Source organism: Ovis canadensis, chromosome 13 (assembly GCF_042477335.2).
Source record: "Ovis canadensis isolate MfBH-ARS-UI-01 breed Bighorn chromosome 13, ARS-UI_OviCan_v2, whole genome shotgun sequence".
NCBI classification, from domain to species: Eukaryota; Metazoa; Chordata; class Mammalia; order Artiodactyla; family Bovidae; genus Ovis; species Ovis canadensis.
Window position 1 is genome coordinate 22,627,415 of NC_091257.1, and position 23,302 is coordinate 22,650,716.

General features: G+C 39.6%; 1 protein-coding gene across 3 annotated transcripts in view; it reads right to left on the reverse strand.

Moving 5' to 3' along the window:
- Positions 1–23,302, reverse strand: part of SEL1L2 (SEL1L2 adaptor subunit of SYVN1 ubiquitin ligase) — a 77,031-nt gene that overhangs the window by 35,178 nt on the left and 18,551 nt on the right. For 2 of the 3 annotated variants that reach the window (XM_069548425.1, XM_069548423.1), the window contains exons 2-8: positions 23,035–23,137; positions 17,582–17,744; positions 5,244–5,297; positions 4,757–4,816; positions 4,586–4,667; positions 3,236–3,390; positions 2,526–2,582 (exon numbers count right to left, since the gene is read on the reverse strand). In XM_069548425.1, the coding sequence (XP_069404526.1) occupies positions 2,526–2,582; positions 3,236–3,390; positions 4,586–4,667; positions 4,757–4,816; positions 5,244–5,297; positions 17,582–17,744; positions 23,035–23,084 (621 nt within the window). In that variant the 5' untranslated portion in view covers positions 23,085–23,137. Of the gene's footprint in view, positions 1–2,525; positions 2,583–3,235; positions 3,391–4,585; positions 4,668–4,756; positions 4,817–5,243; positions 5,298–17,581; positions 17,745–23,034; positions 23,138–23,302 lie in introns of those variants that run through there. The other variant, XM_069548424.1, reaches the window with a different exon arrangement.

The following is a 23,302-nucleotide window of genomic DNA, read 5'->3' on the forward strand; positions in this document are numbered from 1 at the left end:
AGGATGAGAGCATGTGGAGAGACCAAGTCATCCTAGCTGCCATGGACCAGGCCATCATAAATCAGCCAGCCCTGGTCAAAACTCTAGCAAACTCTAGATGTGTGAACAAGCCCAGCCAAGATCAGAAGAATTACTCAGGGGAACCCAGCCATAACTACTGACCTGCCAAAATCGTGAATTAAATAAACGGTGGTTGTGTTAGGGTACCTACGTTTGGGGGTGGTTTATGATGGCAGCCTAAGCTAACTGAATAGCCAGTGAATCTTGAGGTCTGATGCCTTGATGGGAATCCTTCATCCAAGTTCAGGTTTCTTTAGGCTAAGGAAAGCAGGAAGGGCTAGTGCTTGCCCTACTGCTGGGATGGTTCTGGAATTAAACCAGTCTTTTTGAGATGTCTGGATGGGAAGAATGGGGCCCAACCTACCAACAGAAAATTAGAAGCAACCTGAGTGATTACATCATTTCTTTTTCTTGCCTTATGAATAAGAAAACTAGATATCAATGACTGGTGTTTTTATAAACTTGTTTTTTGTTTTTGCTCAGGTCAAGAGTAAGTAAGTAAGTTTTAACTTGAGTTTAAGTAAGTTTTAATGAAAGGAGCACAGGCTTTGAATACAGAAATACTGAGTTGGACTTTTATTTCTTAACACTCTTACTACCAAGCTGTGAGATTTGAAACAGTTTACATCATCTATCATCTGTCATCTACAGCCTCAGCTTCTCATCTGTAAAACAGAGCTAATGAATGTGAATGAGCCCATAGCAGAGCTTGTCTGGGCCATTCAGCTGAGGCTCGACTGCCTAGCCATTGCTGCTACAGCACCAGACTCTTCTATTGCCAGCCTTGGGACTGCACCTCATTCTCACCTGGAGGCAGCTATAGCTCCCCTCTGGTGTTCATGTGGCTGGAGCTGACTGGAAGCGCTTAGCTTTGTGGGGTTTTATATACTCTATAGATGTTAGTGGGCATTCTGTATAGGTGTGGTTTTGGTGCCTTCATAATCAAATTTTGTCTTTATGGAAAATGGGAACTTCTTCCCAGTTTTGCATCTTGTAGTTAGCAGAAGAAACTCATGACAGGCTGAAATCTGATATTGGCATAATATTGTGAATCCAGAAGTTCTCATCCAAGAAGATAAAACCTTAGTTGAAGACCTTCAGTTGAGCTGTCCTGAGATGGATGCATATGTTTATTTCAACTGCTACCTATTTTATCACATTTTATAAAATTAACGTTGACATTTACATAATGCGTATAAAGTGAAAAGTGAAGTCACTGAGTCGTGTCTGACTCTTAGTGACCCCATGGACTGCAGCCTACCAGGCTCCTCCATCCATGGGATTTTCCAGGCAAGAGTACTGAAGTGGGTTGCCATTTCCTTTTCCAGGGGATCTTCCCAACTCAGGGACCGAACCTGGTCAATGCTCAGTCGTGTCTGACTTTTTGTGACCCCATGGACTATAGCCTGCCAGGTTCCTCTGTCCAGGGGATTCTCCAGGCCAGAATACTGGAGTGGGTAGCCTTTCCCTTCTCCAGGGGATCTTCCCAACCCAGGGATTGAACCCAGGTCTCCTGCACTGTGGGTGGATTCTTTACCAGCTGAGCCACCAGCCCATGTAGGAAGCCCATTGAAAGCATATAGTACCTCATATAAAACACAAACTATAGTACCAAAGATACATTCATGAAATAACAATGTAAAGTGAAACAGAGAGTAATAACAGTTCAGATTTTTATGTAACTGCTGTGGAAGTAGTTATTTCTATTGCTTAGCCATTGGGATTGAAGTAGAGCAAATACTCCTTTGAGACAGTGAGCACATGGCTCCTATAAAATGACAAGGGCTACAAAGTCATCTTTTAAGAAGAATATCAGCTACTTCCCCAGATCTATGGGGATCTAGGGCCTTAAAACTACAATCAGGGTTGAGAGAAGATCTCGTCCATGGGCTTTGGCATCTTACTGAGGAGAATCCTGTGTAGGCTAAGTTTATTTGCTTTTTTCTCCACCGTATATTTGAATTGTTAATTAATCGTCTAACTTCACTGGGATAAAATGAGGTTAAGTGATTGAAAGGAGCTTTACAAATTTATAAAGAAGCTTAATAATATACCCAATTATGTTGGAAGAAGCCTGCCCTCTGATTTAGCTCAATGGGGTTGAGGCTGATCCTCAGGCTCCCTGGCAGGAGATTCCCAGGTGGACTTGCCACAGCTGGCCTTAGAGAGAGCGTGTCCTCCTCACCTAGCCCCAGGGCCATTGTGAGTCTTGGTGGGAAGAGGGCGGGTTCAGTGGGACCCCAGAAACTGCCCCCCAGCTACTCTTTCACAGGCCTCTACCCTCCATACTTAGAGGAGGTAGGAAAAGTGCTTTCTTTAACGAACTCTGTTCTCCTTCAAAAGCTGGAAAGCAGGTCTGACAAAGGAAGCAGCGGTGAGCTTTCCCGGGCAGCTCGTCCACCCACCCTCAGCTTCCCTTACCCCTGTCTTCCCACCCACATGACTCAAGATTGAGATGGACTTACATAGTAATCTTGATCCAGACCTTTCCTCCCAATTAGATGCAACTGTCCGAGAGATACCTAGAAAAGAGGAGTTTTGGAAAATAATTTTAGCAGTAGTATTTATTTTAACAAAGAAAAAGGGAAAAAAATTACCTGATGATTTTGCTATAGTACATCAATCCAGTTTGCTGCAGTTAGCGTGTCTTTAAAAAAGAGGCAGGAAACCATTCCTGACTCTGTGTTTTATTGGGTAAATGGTTGACATTGGGTACGCAGCTTCCTCAGGGGCAGGAAGCTGGCCTGATGATGTACAGCAATGCCCAGGCACACTAGTGACCTTAACTTTTGGTTCTCAAAGGTCACATAAATGATGTCTCATTTCTATTCTTATTTCCAAAGACAGGCTGCTTCTGGCTCCTGATAAGGGTTCATTCATATTAAAACCAACATTTATGGTAACTCTTTTCTATAATTACAATCTAGTTTTTTTTTTAATAAGTTTTTTAGGGTAAGTGCCCCCAAAATGCCACAACTATGGCAACTGGCTCCTTCATAAGCTGTAAGAAACTACAAGTTAGGGAACAAAAAAAGAGCAGAACAAAGAGGAGGGGGTTCTCTTTCCTTTCCTATTCTGGATGGGGCATTGCTGTTAACCCTTCTAGGACTCAGAGAGAACCAAGGCCTTTGTCATTAAAATGTTCTAAAAATTTAAGTTCATCTGTATACATTACTTGTATCTGAACATCTCCTCTTTCTGCCAAAAATTTATAGTATTGGTATATGTCCCAGTCCAAAATCTCACTGTTAGAACTCAGATTTTCAGGTCTTTCAGTTAGTCTCACTTTTTCCACTGGAATACCTTCACTTTTTTCCAATTTATCAGCAACTGTGAACAGAAACAAGCAAGAGCAATATATAACAGTCATCTTAGAGCAAGCACTATTCAGCTGGTTCTCTTTAAACTATGCCGAGATTGGGCCTACTAACAGAAAAGAAATACCCTTAGGAGACAGAAATCTGCTAATTTTGTTGATTTGGTTCTGAGAAAAGTATGACACTACCTATTCTTTGTAACCAGTATAATCATTGTATCAGTATATGTCAGACCCTACTTGAAGACCTTAGCCAGGCAGACTCAGGAAAGATAGATGTCAGAAGAAGGCAACCAACCTTTCTATCACTGACTTTTTCTGGGCATCCTGAAACTACAATATAAGAGTAAGAACCGCTTCTTATTTACTTCCTATGGATAGTCTGAAAATAAACTGTAAATATGCTTGAGTAAACCTAAAAAAACAGCAGTTTGAAATATATATATATCAAATAATTTCAGTTTCATTAAGCACATAAAAACATCTTGCTATATAAAGCATCTTAAATTCAAAAGCAGTTTTTTCTCAGATCCTAATCATGACAAAGATGTAAATTTAGATGTTATTATGATTATAGAAACTAACTAAATGGACTTTAGCTTACTCACTTCTTAGACTTTTATTTAATACTCCATTATGTAGTCCAGTTTAGTGATGCTGCGTGTGGAAATATTACATGCAACTTTGAAAATTCTAGAAATAATTAACCTCATGCTCAATTTTTTTTTTTTTGTAGACAAAGGATAGGGTAATAGAGTAATGGTTACTTGAATTGTTCTCAAATGCAGTGATAGAGATTGCCAGTGTATGTATCTTGCACATACATTGTACAATGTATGTACATCCATAGCTTCAGGAATTTTTTAACAAGGCATCTTATATTTGAAATGTTTGACTTATAAAAAATACTTAATATTTATTGATGTTATATTTAAATTCTCAGTTTAAGGAAAGAAGATCACCAGATCAAGTAAAACAGAATTATTTGGAGACATGAGCTAACAAAAATAAAAGATGAGTACAATCATTTAGAACTTTTTGAAAAGTAACTTAAGAAATCAGAAGCTTCACATTGTATGGAAAGAGCTGTATTATAACTGATGTTAAAGCACAGTCTTTAAATACCTTATAAATACTTCAACTAGTATTGATTAATTTTTTTAATTTCTTGGCAAGTCTATCTTAAAATAAACTATGTGGATTACTCACTATAATCTGCCACTTTCTTGTAATGACTTAGGGCAACTTCACAATTCTGTAGAACATTGATTCCTGACAAATATCTGTACCCCTAAAACACAGGCATATACATTCTTAATATTCTGACAATGCTATATTTATAACACACCTATTTGGGCTCAAGAATATTTAATTACAAACCAAAATCATCTGCGACATCATGCTTCCTCCAGCACTTCCAAAGGTATAATATATCAGTGCCTAAAGTTAAAAAAAAAATTATTTGACATCTAAATTTGAAACTCAAACCCAATCACTGCTTTTTTATTCCTAGCCCAGCAATGAACCTCGAACTACTCCCACATAAATCCTAAATTTCATTCTCTTCCTCTTTAAAGATGGCTGGCATTCACTGAGGGCTTATTGAGTTCTGAAGTTTGTGAAAAGGGGATTGTACATGATATTTCATTAAAACATCATGAAATCCCTATGGAGTAGATATTATCTGAAACTTTATTACAGGGAACATTAGGAAACTATGGCATTCAGGCCCTAACCCTCTCTAACTATTGAGCTGTGCTCTTACCCACCACTCTAGAGTGAGCTCTTCACTCAAAGAATAGACTCTCTATTCAGTGTCCCTTTAAAAAACTGATATTTTGTTCCAAAAAAAATAGAATGACTTTACCTTAGCTTGATTGTATTCCATTCCTATTCCATAAGAAGACAAAAATCCTAAGGCCTAAAGCCCAAAAGATAAAGAAAAATTCAATAAATCCATTTATTTTACAGTTATTACCAACATTAGTAAGGGTTGTTTTAAATGTCTGCTCTATAATTACTTGTATTGTTAACTTATTTCTTATAGCAAGTTGCATTATTATACTTTTACTAAAGCAGCACGAATTTAGAAAAGGTGGCAATAATGAAAGCTTTGTATATGTGGAAATAAGCTAATACTTACTGAACTTTAGAATAATTATAGTGATAAAATAATATAAACCAATGCTCTGTATGTGTTTGCCTTTTTAGAAATGTAAAGACATTTTTCTCCAATATGTTAAAATTTGAATTTGAATATTTTTCTTCATATTTTAAAAATAAAATGCAATGGATATAAAAAGTTTGAACAGGAAAAAATTATATTGAATAAAAGGTTAAAGTCTGAACACAGATCAAGATGGTGGAATACGAAGTCCCAGGCCTTGTTCCTCCAATGGAGCCAAAATACATAGTGCAAAAAGCCTTTATGAGAACTCAAGGGACCAGTTAAGAAATCACTGTTACCCAGTCAAACTCACAGCAAAGAATAGCCCATTGAAATAGGTCAGAAAAGCCATTTTATTTAATCTGCGATCACTCCTCCCCAAGCCAGCATAGCTTGGTGTGATCAGGAAAAAAAGAGAAAAATGGGATAGGAATTCTGACTTTCAAGGAGTAACTGATCAAAGATCTGACTTTCATCTCATCTGATTTACAGCACTGGCAGAGCTGGAATGTCAGATGCTAGGGACCTCTAAGCAATAAAGAGAGCTTAGAGACTTGTTGCAACTCTAGAGAACCTACCCTACCATGAAATGCAGTACTTAAGGAACATCAGCAAACCGAACATTACATTACATATAATAACATTGTAATACCTATTGTGGGAGTCACAGAGGAGTGAGAGAAAAGGAGGCAGAGAAATTATTTTAAGAAAATTTGGCTGAAAACTTCCCAAACCTGAGACAGGAAATAGACATCCAAATTCAAATTCAAAGAACTCCAAGTAGGATGAACTCAAAGAGCCCAATGCCAAGACATATCCTTAATCAAACTATCAAAAGCCAAAGGCACAGAACACTGGGTGCAGCAAGAGAAAAGAGACTTGCCACATACAAAGAAATTTCCATATGATTATGAGCAGACATATCAGCAGAAACATTACAGGGTAGAAGGGAGTGGGATGAAACATTCACAATGTTGAAAGAAAAAGCTGTCAACCAAGAACACTGTATCTGGCCAAACTAACTTTAAAAAATGAAGACAAAAATAGAAATTCCCTGATAATCAAAACCTGAGGGAATTCATCAACGCTAGAGCTGCCTTACAAGAATTGCTAAAGGGTGTCCAAGTTGAAAGAATGCTAGCCATAACACAAAAGCATATAAAAATATGAAGCTCTCTGGTAATAATAAACACATAGACAAACACAGAATCATATAATGCTGTAATGGTGGTAGATAAATCACTTTTAATTCTGGTAGAGAATTTAAAAGGTAAAAGCATAAAAGATAGCTATAACTAAAAAATTATGCTAATGGATACAAAATATAAAAAGATATGATTTGTGTCATTGATAACATAAAATGGGAGGAGAGCAGAGTATATGTGATTGAAGTTACTGCTGCTGCCGCTAAATCGCTTCAGGCGTGTCCGACTCTGTGTGACCCCATAGACAGTAACCTACCAGGCTCCCCGTCCCTGGGATTCTCCAGGCAAGAACACTGGAGTGGGTTGCCATTTCCTTCTCCAATGCATGAAAGTGAAAAATGAAAGTGAAGTCGCTCAGTCGTGTCCAACTCTTCGCGACCCCATGGACTGCAGCCTACCAGGCTCCTCTGCCCATGGGATTTTCCAGGCAAGAGTACTGGAGTGGAGTGCCATTGCCTTCTCCGATTGAAGTTAAGTCAATATCAATTTAAAATAGATTGGTGCAGTGGTAAAGAATCTGCCTGCCAATCCAGGAGATGCAGGAGACATGGGTTCAATCCCTGGGTCGGGAAGATCCCCTGCAAGAGGCAATGACAATCCACTCCAGTATTCTTTCCAGGAAAATCCCATGGACAGAGGAGCCTGGTGGGCTACAGTCCATGGGGTCACAGAGAGTCAGACACAACTGAACAACTGCATGCATGTTGTAACTATAAGACATCTTATGTAATCCCAAGAGTAACTACACTCTGGAGCAGAGAATGGCAGCCCACTCCAGTATTCTTGCCTTGTCTTGTGCCATGGACAGAGAAGCCTGGCAGGCTATGGTCCATGGGGTCACAAAGAGTTGGACACGACTGAGCAACTAACACATGCACACAAAGTGTAACTACAAGGAAAATACCTATGGAAAATGCACCCAAACAATGAGGAGGGAATCAAAGTATACCATTACAGAAAATAAATGAAAGACAAAAGAAGGCATCAAGAGAGGAAAAGGAGGACAAAATAACTACAGGACAAGCAGAAAATAATGAACAAAATGGCAGTAGTGAGTCTTTCCCTTTAAGAAGTTACTCTAAATGTATATGGATTAAATTCACTCAATTAATAGACATAAAAGGCTGAATGGATAAGAAAACAAGACCCAACTTAATGCTGTCTACAGAAGATTTATTTTAGATACAAAAACACATAGTCTGAAAGTGAAAGAATGGAAGAAGATACTCTATGTAAACTGCAACCAAAAGAGAGGGATGGATCACACTTTGACAAAATAGACTTCAAGTCAAAAACTGTCACAAGAGATAAAGGATATTGTGTAATGATGAAAGGAACAATTCACCAGGAAGATATAACCACTATAAATATATATGCATCTAAGAGCAGGGCACCCAAATACATGAAGCAGACACTGACAGAGCTGAAAGAAGAAATAGACACTAATACAATAACAGTAGGAGATTTTAATCCCCCACTTTCAAAAATGGATAGAACAACCAGACAGATTAACAAAATTTTCTTTGTTCACAGATGACATGATCTTATATGTAGAAAACAAAAACTGCTAAAACTAATAAATTTAGAAGAAGTGTAGGATGCAAAATCAACACACAAAAATAGATTTTCCATACATTAACAATTAACATTCAGAAAAGGAAATTAACAGTCTAATTAAAAATAGCATCAAAAACAATAAACACTTTAGAATAAACTAACCAAGGAAGTGAAAGGCTTATACACTGAAAACTATAAAACATTGCTTAAAAAATCTGAAAATACATAAGTAAATGGAAAATATCCTATGTTTATATATTAGAAGAAGTAATATTGCTACTTTATATCCAGAGGGATTGGATTTAGTGCAACCCCTGTTGAAATCTCAGTGCCATTTTGCAGAAATAGAAAAAACCATCCTAAAATTTATATAGAATCTCATATGTAAACTCACAAAATAGCTCATCTATCTTGAGGGAAAAAAACTAAGCTGGAGGCCTCACACTTCCTGATTTCAAAATATATTACAAATTAGAGTGATTCAAAATCTGATGGTACTGGCATAAAGACAGACATATAGGCCAATGGAACAGTGTAAAGAGACCAGAAATAAATCCTCACATATATGGCCAAATGAGTTTCAACAAGGATGCCAAGGTATCGGATGCTTCTGAGAAAACTGCAATCTGTCTTTCAGTTCTGAACATTAATGTCTCTGTTGCAGTTACTGTGGCTGGTGTAACAAATCACTCAGGAATTTGGTGGCATGATGACCATTTATTATGCCAAGGATTCAGTGGGTCAGGAATTTGGCCAAGGTAGAGTGGGGATGGCTTTTCTCTGATTCATGATCTGGGGGCCTTAGTTGGAAGACTCAAAGGCTGGAGTTGCCATAGTGTGGATTCTGGTTCTTTCATGCGTTTGGCAGTTGATTCTAGCTGTTGGTTGAGATCTTAGCAGAGGCTAACAGCCAGAACAACAACATGGGACGTCTTCTATCATACGAGCTTCTCCAAGTCTGGTAACTGTGTTCCAGGACTGAGCACGCTGAGAGAGCGAGAGCCAGGCAGAGCTGTATCCTTTTTACAACTCAGCCTTCAAAGCGACGTGGCGTCACTTCCAGCAAACTCACCTGTTTGAGGTAGTTACAAGCCCACCTGAAAGCACTGAGTCTTAACCATTGGACTGCTAGGGAACTCTCAACCCCGGTATTTTCTGACAAGTTCTTTGCTATCAGATAGGATAAGATGCTTCAATATCATCTTGTACGTTTTTTGCCCCAGACCTGGAATTTGACATTTTCCAAAGGAGTTGGGTTCTTTTCAGTGGGAGAGGACGTCTGTTGTTTACTTTAAGGATAATTCCTTTGTGGGGGAAGAATGAATATATAAATTTAACTTTTTATTTCTTTGTTAACAAATTAAGAGATGTATATGTATTAAAAATTAAAATTCTAATACTTCTGAGGGCTTAAAATTTAAACAGCAATGCCCTGCTCTTTTCTCAGAAACTCCCTATTTTCCTCATAGAAAACTACTTTTAATTATTTTGGCTGTTTTCTGCTGATAATTACCATCATTAGGACTCCTGATAAATTGCTACTACTTGCTGCTAACTTATATATTTCACACATTTAGCTATAGATTTGCTACATGATAGATAATAATTTAGGTCATCTACATGACTTTCTTATTTTTTCTTTTTGCTCCTCTTCTCAATAGAGTCATAATATTATTTTTGTCAGAATAATTGTAATAGTCTGTTTTGGTGGTCTTAATATTTTCAAGCTTCTGCTCATTTGTAACTTTGTCTTTCCTATCACCATTTTAGAGGTTCATTCCACACTCTTTTGCATATCATTGATAATACACCTTTCTTTCCATAAGTTCAGTGCAGTCACTCAGTTGTGTCTGACTTCTTGTGACCCCATGGACTGCAGCATGTCAGGCCTCCCTGTCCATCACCAACTCCCAGAGCTTGCTCAAACTCATGTCCATTGAGTCAGTGATGCCATCCAACCATCTCATCCTCTGTCAGCCCTTTCTCCTGCCTTCAATCTTTCCAAGCATCAGGGTTTTTTTCCAATGAGTCAGTTCTTGCATCAGGTGCCCAAAGGATTGGAGTTTTAGCTTTAGCATCAGTCCTTCCAATGAATATTCAGGACTGATTTCCTTTAGGATGGACTGGCTTGAGCTCCTTGCAGTCCAAGGGACTCTCAAGAGTTTTCTCCAGCACCACAGTTCAAAAGCATCAATTCTTTGGCACTCAGCTTTCTTTATAGTCTGACTCTCACATCCATACATGACTACTGGAAAAACCATAGCTTTGACTAAACAGACCTTTGTTGGCAAAGTAATGCCTCTGCTCTTTAATACGCTGTCTAGGTTGATCATAACGTTTCTTCCAAGGAGTAAATGTCTTTTAATTTCATGGCTGCAGTCACCATCTGCAGTGATTTTGAATCCCCCAAAATAAAGTCTGCCACTGTTTCCAATGTTTCCCCATCTATTTGCCATGAAGTGATGGGACCAGATGCCATGATCTTCATTTTCTGAATGTTGAGTTTTAAGCCAACTTTTTCACTCACCTCTTTCACTTCCATCAAGAGCCTCTTTGGTTCTTCTTCGCTTTCTGCCAAAAGGCTGGTGTCATCTGCATATCTGAGGTTATTGATATTTCTCCCAGCAATCTTGATTCCAGCTTGTGCTTCATCCAGCCCTGCGTTTTGCATGACACACTCCGCATATAAGTTAAATAAGCAGGGTGACAATTTACAGCCGTGATGTACTCTTTTCCCGATTTGGATCCAGTCTGTTGTTCCATGTCCAGTTCTAACTGTTGCTTCTTGACCTGCATACAGGTTTCTCAGGAGACAGGTCGGGTGGTCTGGTATTCCCACAAGAATTTTCCACAGTTTGTTGTGATCCACATAGTCTAAGGCTTTGGCATAGAAAAGCCAAAAAGCTTTCAATGAAGCAGAAATAGATGTTTTTCTGGAACTCTCTCGCTTTTTCGATGATCCAACAGATGTTGGCAATTTGATCTCTGGTTCCTCTGCCTTTTCTAAATCCACCGTGAACATCTGGAAGTTCATGGCTCACATACTATTGAAGCCTGGCTTGGAGAATTTTGAGCATTTCTTTACTAGCGTGTGAGATGAGTGCAATTGTGTGGTGATTTGAGCATTCTTTGGCATTGCCTTTCTTTGGGGTTGGAATGAAAACTGACCTTTTCCAGTCCTGTGGCCACTGCTGAGTTTTCCAGATTTGCTGGCATATTGAGTGCAGCACTTTAACAGCATCCTCTTTTACGATTCTTTTCGGATTTCTTTTCATGCTTCATATTAAGAACAATTTGGTATTAGACACAGGAGGAGGGCATGGCAACTCACTCCAGTGTTCTTGCCTGGAGAATCGCATGGACAGAAGAGCCTGGCAGTCTACAGTTCATAGCGTCTGAAAGAGTAGGACACTACTGAAGTGACTTAGCACGCACACACGCACTCAGCTTAATAGCTGATGGAATATTTGAAGAGCACAAGGTCATAGGCAGTGTCCTGTGGTGGACTGCCAGAAAATCTTTCACCTTGGCATCAATCCATTAGTCTATACTCTTTATTTACTACTATCAAAGCCCACATTTCTACTTTTTCATCTAGTTTATGGTAACATAATCCAAGACTTTGTTAGATGTCTCCCTAAAATCAGGATACAACAAGGTCTGATAATTTCATCAAAACAGAAAATGAATAATTTCTTAAACATTTTGTTATAATTTCAAGGACAAAGAACTATGTTACTTTTTAAACTAGGAAACTGAATGCAGAGAGTTCAATTCCTAAAAGCATAATAGCTCTACTATGTGGTTTATAATTTGTCGTCTACTTAATTCATACACTAAAAAAACTTACTATACTGTCAGTTTCTCTTTAGTCTCAAAGGTTCCATTTTGGGGAAAGTTGATCATAAAGGCTGTTATTACAAAAGAAAGGCTGGAATCCTGATACTCCTCAAACCTCTATAGTTATATTTAAAATGGTTAAATTGGCTCCTTGCAAAAATATCTTTAGCCAATGTTATTGGCAAAATAATTTATTTTTTCTTGCAGCTCTTAGCAATTTTTGACTTTGCTCAATTTAGAATCTTGTGTATGTAGAAACTTTGATAGAACACAAATATACTGACCTTTGTATAAGAAGTGAAGATACTGTTCTACTTAGTTGATCATGTATTTTAAGATACTTTCACCAACACTGAATCATTCTGTGCAGAGCCTACCATGCTTTTTGGCCTGATCCTCTTGGAGAAAATTGTGAGGTTGGGAGGTTGTGGATTGTAGGGGAGTTAATTTTTATCCTATGATTGCAGGGGGGAGGGTGCTTTATCTGTATAATGCTCAGACTATAAATAAGGAACTAAAACCATGACTTTTGAAGCCTCAAATAATCAACTCAAAGAGCACGCTTCTTTCTTTAGCAGAAAAATGACGAGTGATTTTAAATTATTTCTCTGGAGGGCTCCACTTTTTTTTCACTCTTTAAAACATGCCAGGCACTCGTGGAAGACAAAAGATGTCATGGGCTATCATGTAGTAAATATGCCAATTATAGTCAGGGTTGTCTTATTTCTTTACAGTTGGGCATTGTCACCTAAAACTTTATAGTAATAAGTTTTTGGTCTTCAGTATTTTCTGAGATGAGGCTGAGGTGCAATGAGATGGATTATAGAATGATTAAATCTTAACCTAGAAAAATAAATGCTGTAAATTGAAGAGAAGCTACGCTATAGTGATGACATCAATGGTGGTTTTAAAAGGTCAGACTCTGCACATTAGATTTGTTTATAAGACTCTGAACTCAACCACTATGCTGTGTTATAGTAGCTGGGATTTAAATTTAAAGAGTTAAGTGTAGAGGATATTTTAATCAATTTCAAAGTAAATTACTCAGGTTCCATATTAACAGTTTAAAAATTAAATATTCCTCCTTTTACTTTTTATATAAGAAATTAAAAGAGAAAAAAGATCAAGCATTTAATTATTGTAATTATTTTACGAGTCTTGAAAGCATCTGTGGTCATTCTTTTTAGATTAAATTGCAAGCCGAACAAAAATGTGAATCAACCCTGATGAAAAGCTCAGTTCCTTTTTGTACCCTTAATACAAAAAGATGATTTACAACAAAAAGAAATGCTCTACACAGGTAGTCCTAGAATTATCAAAATGATTATTTGATACTAAAATGATTTTTTTTCAGTTGTAGCACAGTGCTGATAATCATTACCATGATTCAATTAATTTTAAGGTGATACAATGTGAATGATCCATTTCTTGATTCTTAAAGCAAATGAGGTTTAGGCCCTACCTTCTTGTTTGGCAAATTAACAAACAAATTTTCCTATTAAAATCGTTCATCACTATTATTGAAAAGAGTGAGCCTTTCTAATTCTGAATTTCTGCTTCCTAAATGAGAATCAGAGAAATAAAAAATACCTAACTACCTCTAGCTGGTATAGTGCAGTATCTTATAAGATCCTCTATTTTTATTTTTGCTTGCTCTTTCTTCAGTTTTCACCATTTTTATGAAGACTAATTCATGAATAGTTTTTTTCAGAAGGTACAGTTGTCTTGAAAATCAATTCAGTGAACTCTGTTCACAATCTTAATTGCTTCTATTGCCCTTATTGGGATTTCTTTCAGTTTATTTGGATTTTTGTCAGATGAACCATTCAAGGTGCATGAAAAGAAATAATTATGCCTCTTTGCCTCCATCAGCTTCCCTTTTATACGTAGCTTGAAGCTGCCTTTCTCCCCCTATGCCCTCAATGCCACTTTATAATCTGAATTCACATCTTTCTCGCTTTCTTTGTTAAACCAGGGCTCCACAAGCCCGCTGGTGCCTGGCTTCTCCCATCTATCCCCTTCAGCATTTCCAGCTGCCCTTGACCTCTCCCCCAGAGACAGGTGTCTTTGTTCTCTCTTTACCTCTGTCCCTCTCACCGTCCTCTGCTGTCATTCTCAGTACACAATTCAGCTTCTTCAGCCACATTTCTGTTGCTGCATTGTCCCCACAGTTCCCAGCAACGTTTCCTATATCAACCTGGCACAAACAGCTTGAGAAGAAAGGTGGTCACCTGGCCAGTCCTGTTAGAGAACTGTGATCAATATGGCATGTGGCCAGCCTGGTCCCAGAAACCAGTCATCAAACAAAGCAACGTTTCTACCGCAGAATATTTTTAACTGTGCTTTGTACAAGGAGATAAATCAACTGCACAAGGACTTGCTGTTGGAAATAGATTTTCCTGTAGTGATGACTGGGATAAAAGTTAAAATTCCAGACTAGAATCCGGCATCCATTAGAATAGAATCCAGCTGTAGCACTGGACCAGGGTGTCCTCTAGGCCCCCTGCCCATCCAGATAACACTTTGGCTCAATATCATGGGAGCCTAAGTGAGGAAGGGGAGTCCGAGAGAAGAATAAGAGTGTTCAGGTTGTCAGGGAGAGCACAAGAGGAGCTTGGGGCAGAGACTTTTTCCAATCAGTATCGTAGCACTTCTACAGTGTGGCTGAATTTTGCATATCAGGTTAATGTTGGCCTTTTAGGTGAAACATTTGTCCTCATCCACATTTTGCTTTCTTGCCCTCCTTGTCTGTGGTCCATGCCACAGAACCATGCTACCTAGAGTGTGTGGAATAAAACTCTGATGTCAGCTGTCAGTCCATATGTTTAATGTACCAATTATGTTAATTTGGGATTTCTTTTCTGGGAGTAGTGTTTTGACCTTGCATCAGATATGTCATTCAAGTTCAGACAAATCCTTCATGTTGCCTATATCCAGTATTCTAGACTGAGTGTAAATGTTCCTTCATCCTTGAAGCCTTTTCTACCTGCCCCAGGCAAAGCCAGTCAGACACTTTTCCGTGCCTAAAGCACTTTATACCTTAACTCTAGTCCACCTAAACTGTGCTGCAAGTATTTGTTTATATTTAAGATTGGCCCATAAGGACTTTGACCTATTAATTTTTTCTTCCCATCAACAAGATTGTGTGTGGCGCATAGTAAATGTCCAAGAAACCACTGCTGACTTAATTAATATACCCACTGACAAAGCACATGTTCACTACTTCATTACCTAGGGGCTAGGTAATATTATTTGTAGTGGTGGACATGATGATAGCATTTGGTCTGTTTTGGAACTTTATATTTTTGATTAACCAAATATGGGATATATTCACAGGGAAAGAGATCTATTTGGGTTGGCCAAAAAGTCTGTTCATAAGAGCTTATGGAAAAACCCAAATGAACTTTTTGACTAACTCAATATGATATATTATTAAGGGAATCAAGAGCTGATTAGGAAACAGTAATTAAACCATGTCTCATTTTTGTAAAACACATTCTACAAAGCTATAGAAAAAATTCTAGAAGGATAATAGAATAATAATAATTATATATATATATTTTTCTGGTGAATGATTATAAAGTTACAGGTATAGAATTAAATGCCTTCACACACTATTTTAATACTCACAACTTTGTTCATTCATTCATCATGAATTAATTCACTATTGAGCCATATTTTTTTCTGTCCCAGGCCCTGCACTATATTTTTAGAGATACAGTAGTGAACCAAATAAACACAATATCTGGTGTTTTATCATTATCCTAACTCTACAGATGAAAATTAGGGACGTTGCCACACCCATCAGAGTTCCCCTGGTCCAACTTCTGGTTCAAATGAATGCAGTCTTACAAGAGGCTACACCTGTCAGTCTGCTTAGGTGGACGTAGCATAGCAACCAGAGTTTGCCAGAGGGCAGCATCAGCCTCCTTTCGGTAGGAGTCCTTGTAGCTGGTCACACAGTCCTCCAGCAGCCCTCATCTTTAGTGCTTCAGACGACAGACCAGACTCAAGGAGATGAGATCTACACTGGGGGTGTGGCAGCCGCCCTGACATAAAAGCCTCATTCCCTGTGTAAGAACTCCATAGGCATAGTCAGTCCATATTGCCCAGGGTCCCTGTACATATAGCTCATAAGAGTTTCTCCCAAGGTAGTTTACCAAGCAGAGGTCATTTCAACGATAAGTAATACTACCTGGAAACATAGAGAACATTTTATTCCTATCATATCACCAGGGGAATCACAAGTAGAGGGTGAACCAAAGGTCAAATTCTAACGCAGAAGGGGAAAGGGTTTTGTTAAGTAGAAAGTGGTAGAGTGGATTTGAAGTTAAATCTGTCTGATTCCAAAGCTTAGCTTCTACATTTACTTGATGGGAAAAAAAAAGTAATCTCTGGGAAGAAAGCTTTTAGGTAATTTTTACTCTCTTCCTCAAACTTTCTGAATTCACAGGGTTGTTTTTTTAAAAAATTGTAATCAGTATAAATTTCATTTGTAACCAGAAAGAAGTGTTTTCATTAAGAAGGCCAAGAACATGAAAACATACTTTTGCTACCACACTAAGTACAAGCAGCCAAAAACAAAACAATGCGTGCGCTTCCTCTGTGATGATGGTGCTGTAAAAAGGGAAAGAAGCCAAACAGAAACACAAAGCGGTCCTGACTAGTAGTGCAGTCAGGATGGCTGGCTTATGAGAGGCTTTTTTTTGTTTTGTTTTCATTGTTTTCCAGATTTTCTATAAAATGCTTATGTTATTCTGGGAATAGAATGAAATGTTGGTTGGTTGGTTGGTCACTAAGTCACGGCCTACTTTTGTGACCCCACGGACTGTAGCCCACAAAGCTCCTCTGTCTCCGGGATCTCCCAGGCCAAGAATATTGGAGTGGGTTGCCACTTCCTTCTCCAGAGACTCTTCCTGACCCAGGGATCACACCTGTGTCTTCTGCGCTGCAGGCAGATTCTTTACTGCTGAGCTACCAAGAAAGCCCCATAAAATGAAACACACATTAAAATAGAAAAGCAAATTTATATAGCTTGTAAAATATTTAAACCAGGTGAAAACCAGGCAAACATCATCCTAAACAAATAGATTTAGTTCCATATTTCTTTGCATAGGTAAATACAGTGTATTTTTTATAAAATTTAACTATGTTAGGGGCTTGGAGTTCTCACATTATTTTGAAACACACACATGGACGTGGAAGATGGGAAGGGGGATTAGAGAGCAGCTCTGTTCCGCTCCTGAAAGTCACTCAGGAGCTAGAAGGACTTGCCCCAGGTTCCTGCCTTGTGTCCTGGTGGAACATTTAGGGCATTGCAGTAACCTTCCTAGGCCTGGGCTTGTGCATCAGAGGCTCAACTCCTCTCACATGTTATTTGTCTATAGTTATTTCAGGAGGTAGCTATTTAAGATTTAATTTTCTCTTAAAACTCACGTTTTGGGCTTTATATGATCCTTCCTTAGCCAAGGACTCATATAATTGGATAGCTGCTGTAATGTTTTGCATGCCAAAATTTCCAAATAGCAAAGCATCAGCCATTTTCTCCATAGCTTTCAAGTTTCCCAGATCAGCTGCTTTGGCAAAGAATATGTAGGCTCTGTTTCAAGAATATGAAGTTAGAAGTGTGAGTATCAGAAATGAAAATTTCTGCTCCTCCTTCATTTTGCTTCTAACAAGAAGGACCCAGTTGACATTGCTACTAACACTACAGTTTCACTATATAGTCCATTACATCTCTATACCAGAAGATTTTTATCAGCCCTAAGCCAGTCTAAGACTATAATTTCAAATATATCTGACAAATAATGAAGCTGCTGAAAAGGAGAAATATGTAAGCTATATCATCCATGCTTCAAGCTTATAGACCAAGTGGAGTGAAAAACTGGGGCATTTGTCCTAAAATAGTAAACCTTCCCACAGTAAATCCCATTACTTATGAGTATTTGATTTATAAAATGAACTCTGAACAATATAATTAAAATCAATTTTAAGAAATCAAAACTGCAATGTCACACCTAAGAAGTTCTCATGATTGAGAACAACTGTCCCTTTACATTCCAAAATATTTTTCTGAAGCAGAGCATATTCTTTAGCACAACCAGACTCTGGAAAAACAATAACGAAACAAAACCGTAATGATTTTTAGGGCTTTAGAGTCTGATTGACTGGGTTAAAATCTACCATTAATTAGTTTGAGAGCTTCAGGCAAGTTACTTAACTTCTCTGTGCCTCTGTCATCTATAAAATTGGATAATAATAGCATCTACTTTATGGGGCTGCTGGGAAGATTCAATGAGATAATCCATGTGAAGTTCTTGGCATACTGCCTGATATACAGTAAGCCCTCAATAAATTCAGCCATAATTATTATTAAGACTATTGCATAGAAAGTTTTATGGCATGGTGATTGTTCTCCTATAATTTGTGGGTAAATCACATAAAGTTACTGATTATAAATATAGACACCAGAGGATTGCCTTGCAGTATATTTTATGAGTCCTGGTCAGAAGTCACCCAGACCTGATCTGTGTAACAAGTAGTGATGGAGAGCCTTGCAAGGTCAAAACTTGTGTTGGAGACAGAGTGCTCTGAGGATTTATTTTTATTCTTATCACTTCCCCTTTGGTAGCAGTAAGATCACAAAGCATTAACCTCTGCCTGGGACCTTGACTCAAATGCAGGAATAAACACACAAATCTACCAATTCAGAAGGATTAGGAGATTCAGCTTTATACACCCCTACCCATGCTGATATTAAAATAAGTTGCTCATGGTCAAAGGCTGGAGCCAAATAGAATAGGCCAGAAGGGCCAAGAAAGAGAGATATCCAGGTAAGCATTAGGGTCCTGGATGGTAAACAGAGAGTAGATCACAGTGGAACCAAAAGAAGCCAGGAGATCTAGCAAAAAAAATAGCTGTGGTCAAATCAAGTGTAAGTTCTGGGGGCCAGAAAGCAAATAATAAGAGAGAGGGTTTCAAAGGTCACTGAATGCACGGGTCTGGCATCACGGGAAAGGTATGGCACCAAGTACAGATTCCCCGGAGCTCTTCTGTCACATGGCTTGTTGCTGCAACAACACAGTCTGCTGGGACTAGAAGGGCACCAACATGGTCCAGAGCAGAGAAACCTGGGATGGACTTGCAGGGGGCAGGAGTACATGTAGTTGCTGGTCCCAAGAGGCAGCAAACATTTGCAAAACCAGTCCCTCCAGGTGGCTTTGAGTCTGAGGGAGGAGGGGTACCTCTGTCCCCTATCAGGGCAGTCCAAGCTGATATGTGGAATACCAGAAGCTGGATCCAGGGTAGAAGAAAAGTCATGGCAAATTAGGTGGGATTAAGATCTGGACTGCAATCCCCACGAGGGAAAAAGTAGGAAAAACTGGGAAGGAGGGGTAGGTCCACAAAAGAAAGTTCAGTTAGGTGTCTGGAGTGTCTCTAGAGGATTTGGTGTTGGATGCTTGGCGGGGGGTGGGGGGGGATACTGGGGTAAGGGGAGGCTAAATGCATCTCTAGGACACGTCAGATTGGAGAAGGAAATGGCAACCCACTCCAGTATTCTTGCCTGAAGAATCCCAGGGACAGAGGAGCCTAGTGGGCTGCTGCCTACGGGGTCACACAGAGTCGGACACGACTGAAGCAACTTAGCAGCAGCAGCAGGACATGTCAGAGGCTTATCTCCAAACCTTCTTCGCTGATAAGTAATTCTTAATGACGGTTAACCTTGGATATCATGGAGGCTTCTCAGCTCTTTCAGACAAGTTTGTGTTTCCCTGACATATGCTTGTTTAACATCTGTACTTCTAAAACCACGAGCTTGTTCAACAATTTTCCTCGCATACATATGAAGAGACTGAACAAATGAATTAGGCCAAGATGTGGGTGTGGATGAGGCAAAAGGACTAGCAGCACCTGTGGCTTGTGCTACCCTCAGTGAGGAGTGGTGAGGCAAGGGGCAGGCAGGGCACAGGAGGAAGAGTAGCAAAATGGCTCCCCTTTGCTCTGGGGGTGTGGCCTTTTCTCTTCCCGGACCAGAATCTTAGAGATGGCTAAGTTGGCTGTAAAGCAGACAATCTTGAACACTGAAGGAGTTTCACACATCTTGCCCACAAACTCCTGGGGTCTCTGGTTATGAAAAGATTTGTTTTCTGTTCTCTGCTGCTGCCAGCCTAGAACAGTCAGCAGACTCAGGTGTATGTACCCTCTTACGTATCTGTGCTGCTGCACACATAAGCTGTTCTTCTGGGATTCTTGGGCAAGGACTGGAGCAGGATAGGTTGGGAAAGAGTAACCTGAGATTGAGTGACACCATGTAGGCATGAAGGTTCCTGCACTGGTTAATGGCCCTGCAGTGAAGGGCTCGGTTTCTCCTCATCCTTCAAGTCAAAAAAGGAAGGCACCTATCAAGGTTAAGCAGAACCTTCTAAGAGTGATGTTGTCCCATCAGGCTGAATCTAGGAATCCCTTGGACTCAATGGGGCCCCTCACCTTGGGTTCACCTGCTAGGTTGAATCTCAGGGACAAGCCCTTCCCAGAACGCCATTGTTCTCTCATCCTGCTAGGCTGGGCTCAGGATTCCCTGTCCTTCTTACTCATCTGCTCAGTGGCACCCAAATGAGCTGACTTCCCTCTAAGGCTGGATCGTATTTTTGGAGCTTGGTTTAACTCCATCATCATCATGACAGTCCCCAGGGACACTTAGCATGAGGCTTGAGTTTTTGCTGAGGATGGTTTCTTTTGCTCTTATTCAGTTCAGTTCAGTTCAGTCGCTCAGTCATGTCTGACTCTTTGCGACCCCATGAAACACAGCACGCCAGGCCTCCCTGTCCATCACCAACTCCCAGAGTTCACTCAGACTCACATCCATCGAGTCAGTGATGCCATCCAACCATCTCATCCTCTGTCATCCCCTTCTCCTCCTGCCCCCAATCCCTCCCAGCATCAGAGTCTTTTCCAATGAGTCAACTCTTCGCATGAGGTGGTGAAAGTACTGGAATTTCAGCTTTAGCATCATTCCTTCCAAAGAAATCCCAGGGCTGATCTCCTTCAGAATGGACTGGTTGGATCTCCTTGCAGTCCAAGGGACTCTCAAGAGTCTTCTCCAACACCACAGTTCAAAAGCATCAATTCTTTGGTGCTCAGCTCTTAAGTGCTTCTAATTTAACTTTCCCTAGAGAGAGGATCAAATGCCTTACTTCCTTTTTCTTGTCACTTTGGAAAAATCAAAATCTTTTTGACCTATTTCCTCCTCCATAATCTGGGGATAATAATTTATGTTTTACAATATCATTGTGAACAATGAAGAATATCCCACAAGTCACACAAAGAAGGAGCTTGAAAAATGGAAGTTGTGATGTTGTGATAAGCAGGTTCATACTTAATCCCCCCACCCTATCCTCTAGACTCACGTCCATTGAGTCTGTGATGCCATCCAGCCATCTCATCCTCGGTCGTCCCCTTTTCCTCCTGTCCCCAATCCCTCCCAGCATCAGAGTCTTTTCCAGTGAGTCAACTCTTCTCATGAGGTGATCAAAGTACTGGAGTTTCAGCTTCAGCATCATTTCTTCCAAAGAAATCCCAGGGTTGATCTCCTTCAGAATGGACTGGTTGGATCTCCTTGCAGTCCAAGGGAATCTCAAGAGTCTTCTCCAACACCACAGTTCAAAAGCATCAATTCTTTGGTGCTCAGCCTTCTTCACAGTCCAACTCTCACATCCATACATGACCACAGGAAAAACCATAGCCTTAACTAGACACGACTGAGCGACTGAACTGAACAGAACTGAACTGATCCTCTACACTCTTACGCTCGTCTCAGAGGCTTTGAGCTTTGGGAAAGAATTCATGGACTCTGCAGCTGCCCTGCCTCAGGCTGGCTACCCCAGCTCTGGGAAGCATCCCATAGGGCTGGTATGCCTAATCCACATGAAAACAAAAGAAACAGGATTGTTGGAGGTTCAGAGTTTATTCCTTCTATTAAGGTTCAAGACACACTTGATTTCTCTTCCACACCTTCCACTTACCAGTTAAAGGACTAGAAATAAAAATGGCAAACACTTTCTCCTTATTACTGTGTGTCGGACATGGTTCTAAGAGCTAGACTGCATTATCCAGGGCACAAGGGGTTAAGTAACTTTCTCAGTTCCACGGCCAGGAAACAGTAGAGCCAGAGTTCGATTCCAAGGTTGTCACTATAGACTTGGTAGGACTTCAGGTTGTGCCTCTCTCCTGGGGACGGGGGTTAAAGATAGCTCTGCCTCCCATTTAGACAGAGCAGAGAAGTGAAACGAGAAGCAGGGCCGCGGTGTGAGACCACATGGCCTCCGCTTGATCACCTCCCAGCGGTGGATTTGTCATCACCTCCCTTTACCATCCTCGCATCTCTGTCCCCAGAGTTTCAAACGGGGTAAAAATGGAGCTCTTCTTAACGCATAATTCTGTTCTGGGGATAAAATGGCATCACGTACATGAAAGTGTTCTGAAAACCATAAAGCGAGGCACAAAAGCTGTTAGGCAGCATAAAGCATTCTAAAACAACAACTACTCCAGTTCAAACAATACATCTTTTTTTCAAATAGTACATGTTTTGTTTCACTTGAGTCAATTAAAGCCAAAACAATACTTTTGCTTGAATGCTTAGATCAGTGCCTTTATTCTGCGTTTCAATTAATGTGTAGGGACTGCGGTTTCATATATAAGGTCTTCCACATGTTTAGGCTGATAATTTGTAGGATTCTTTAAACACCACTTGATCCTTTTAAAAACAAAAGTTTATAGGCAAATAAGCTTATTTGTTATACCAATAAGCTTTTAATGACAAATCAGATTTTGGATTGCTCTCTTTTCTCAACCTGGAAATTGCACTTGGCTTGAGTGCTGGGTGGACTTACTCTGCTTTTTGTTTCTGGCTCTTAGACTGCTGGAGGATCTTGATGCCCATCTTAAAAAGCTGGTCTCCTTCATCCGTGAAATTGTTCTTTGCTTGGTTTTCTACTGTATGTGGACAAACAAGGAAAAATAACATTATTTTGTGTTTTACATTTTAAAAATAATGTGCTGGCATATTATTTTGGGGTTTGCTCTCCTTATTTTTTAGCCTCTGCATTTCAAGGTCACCCTACCTTTGGCTAGACGGTAGAAGCTGTCTACGAAAGTATT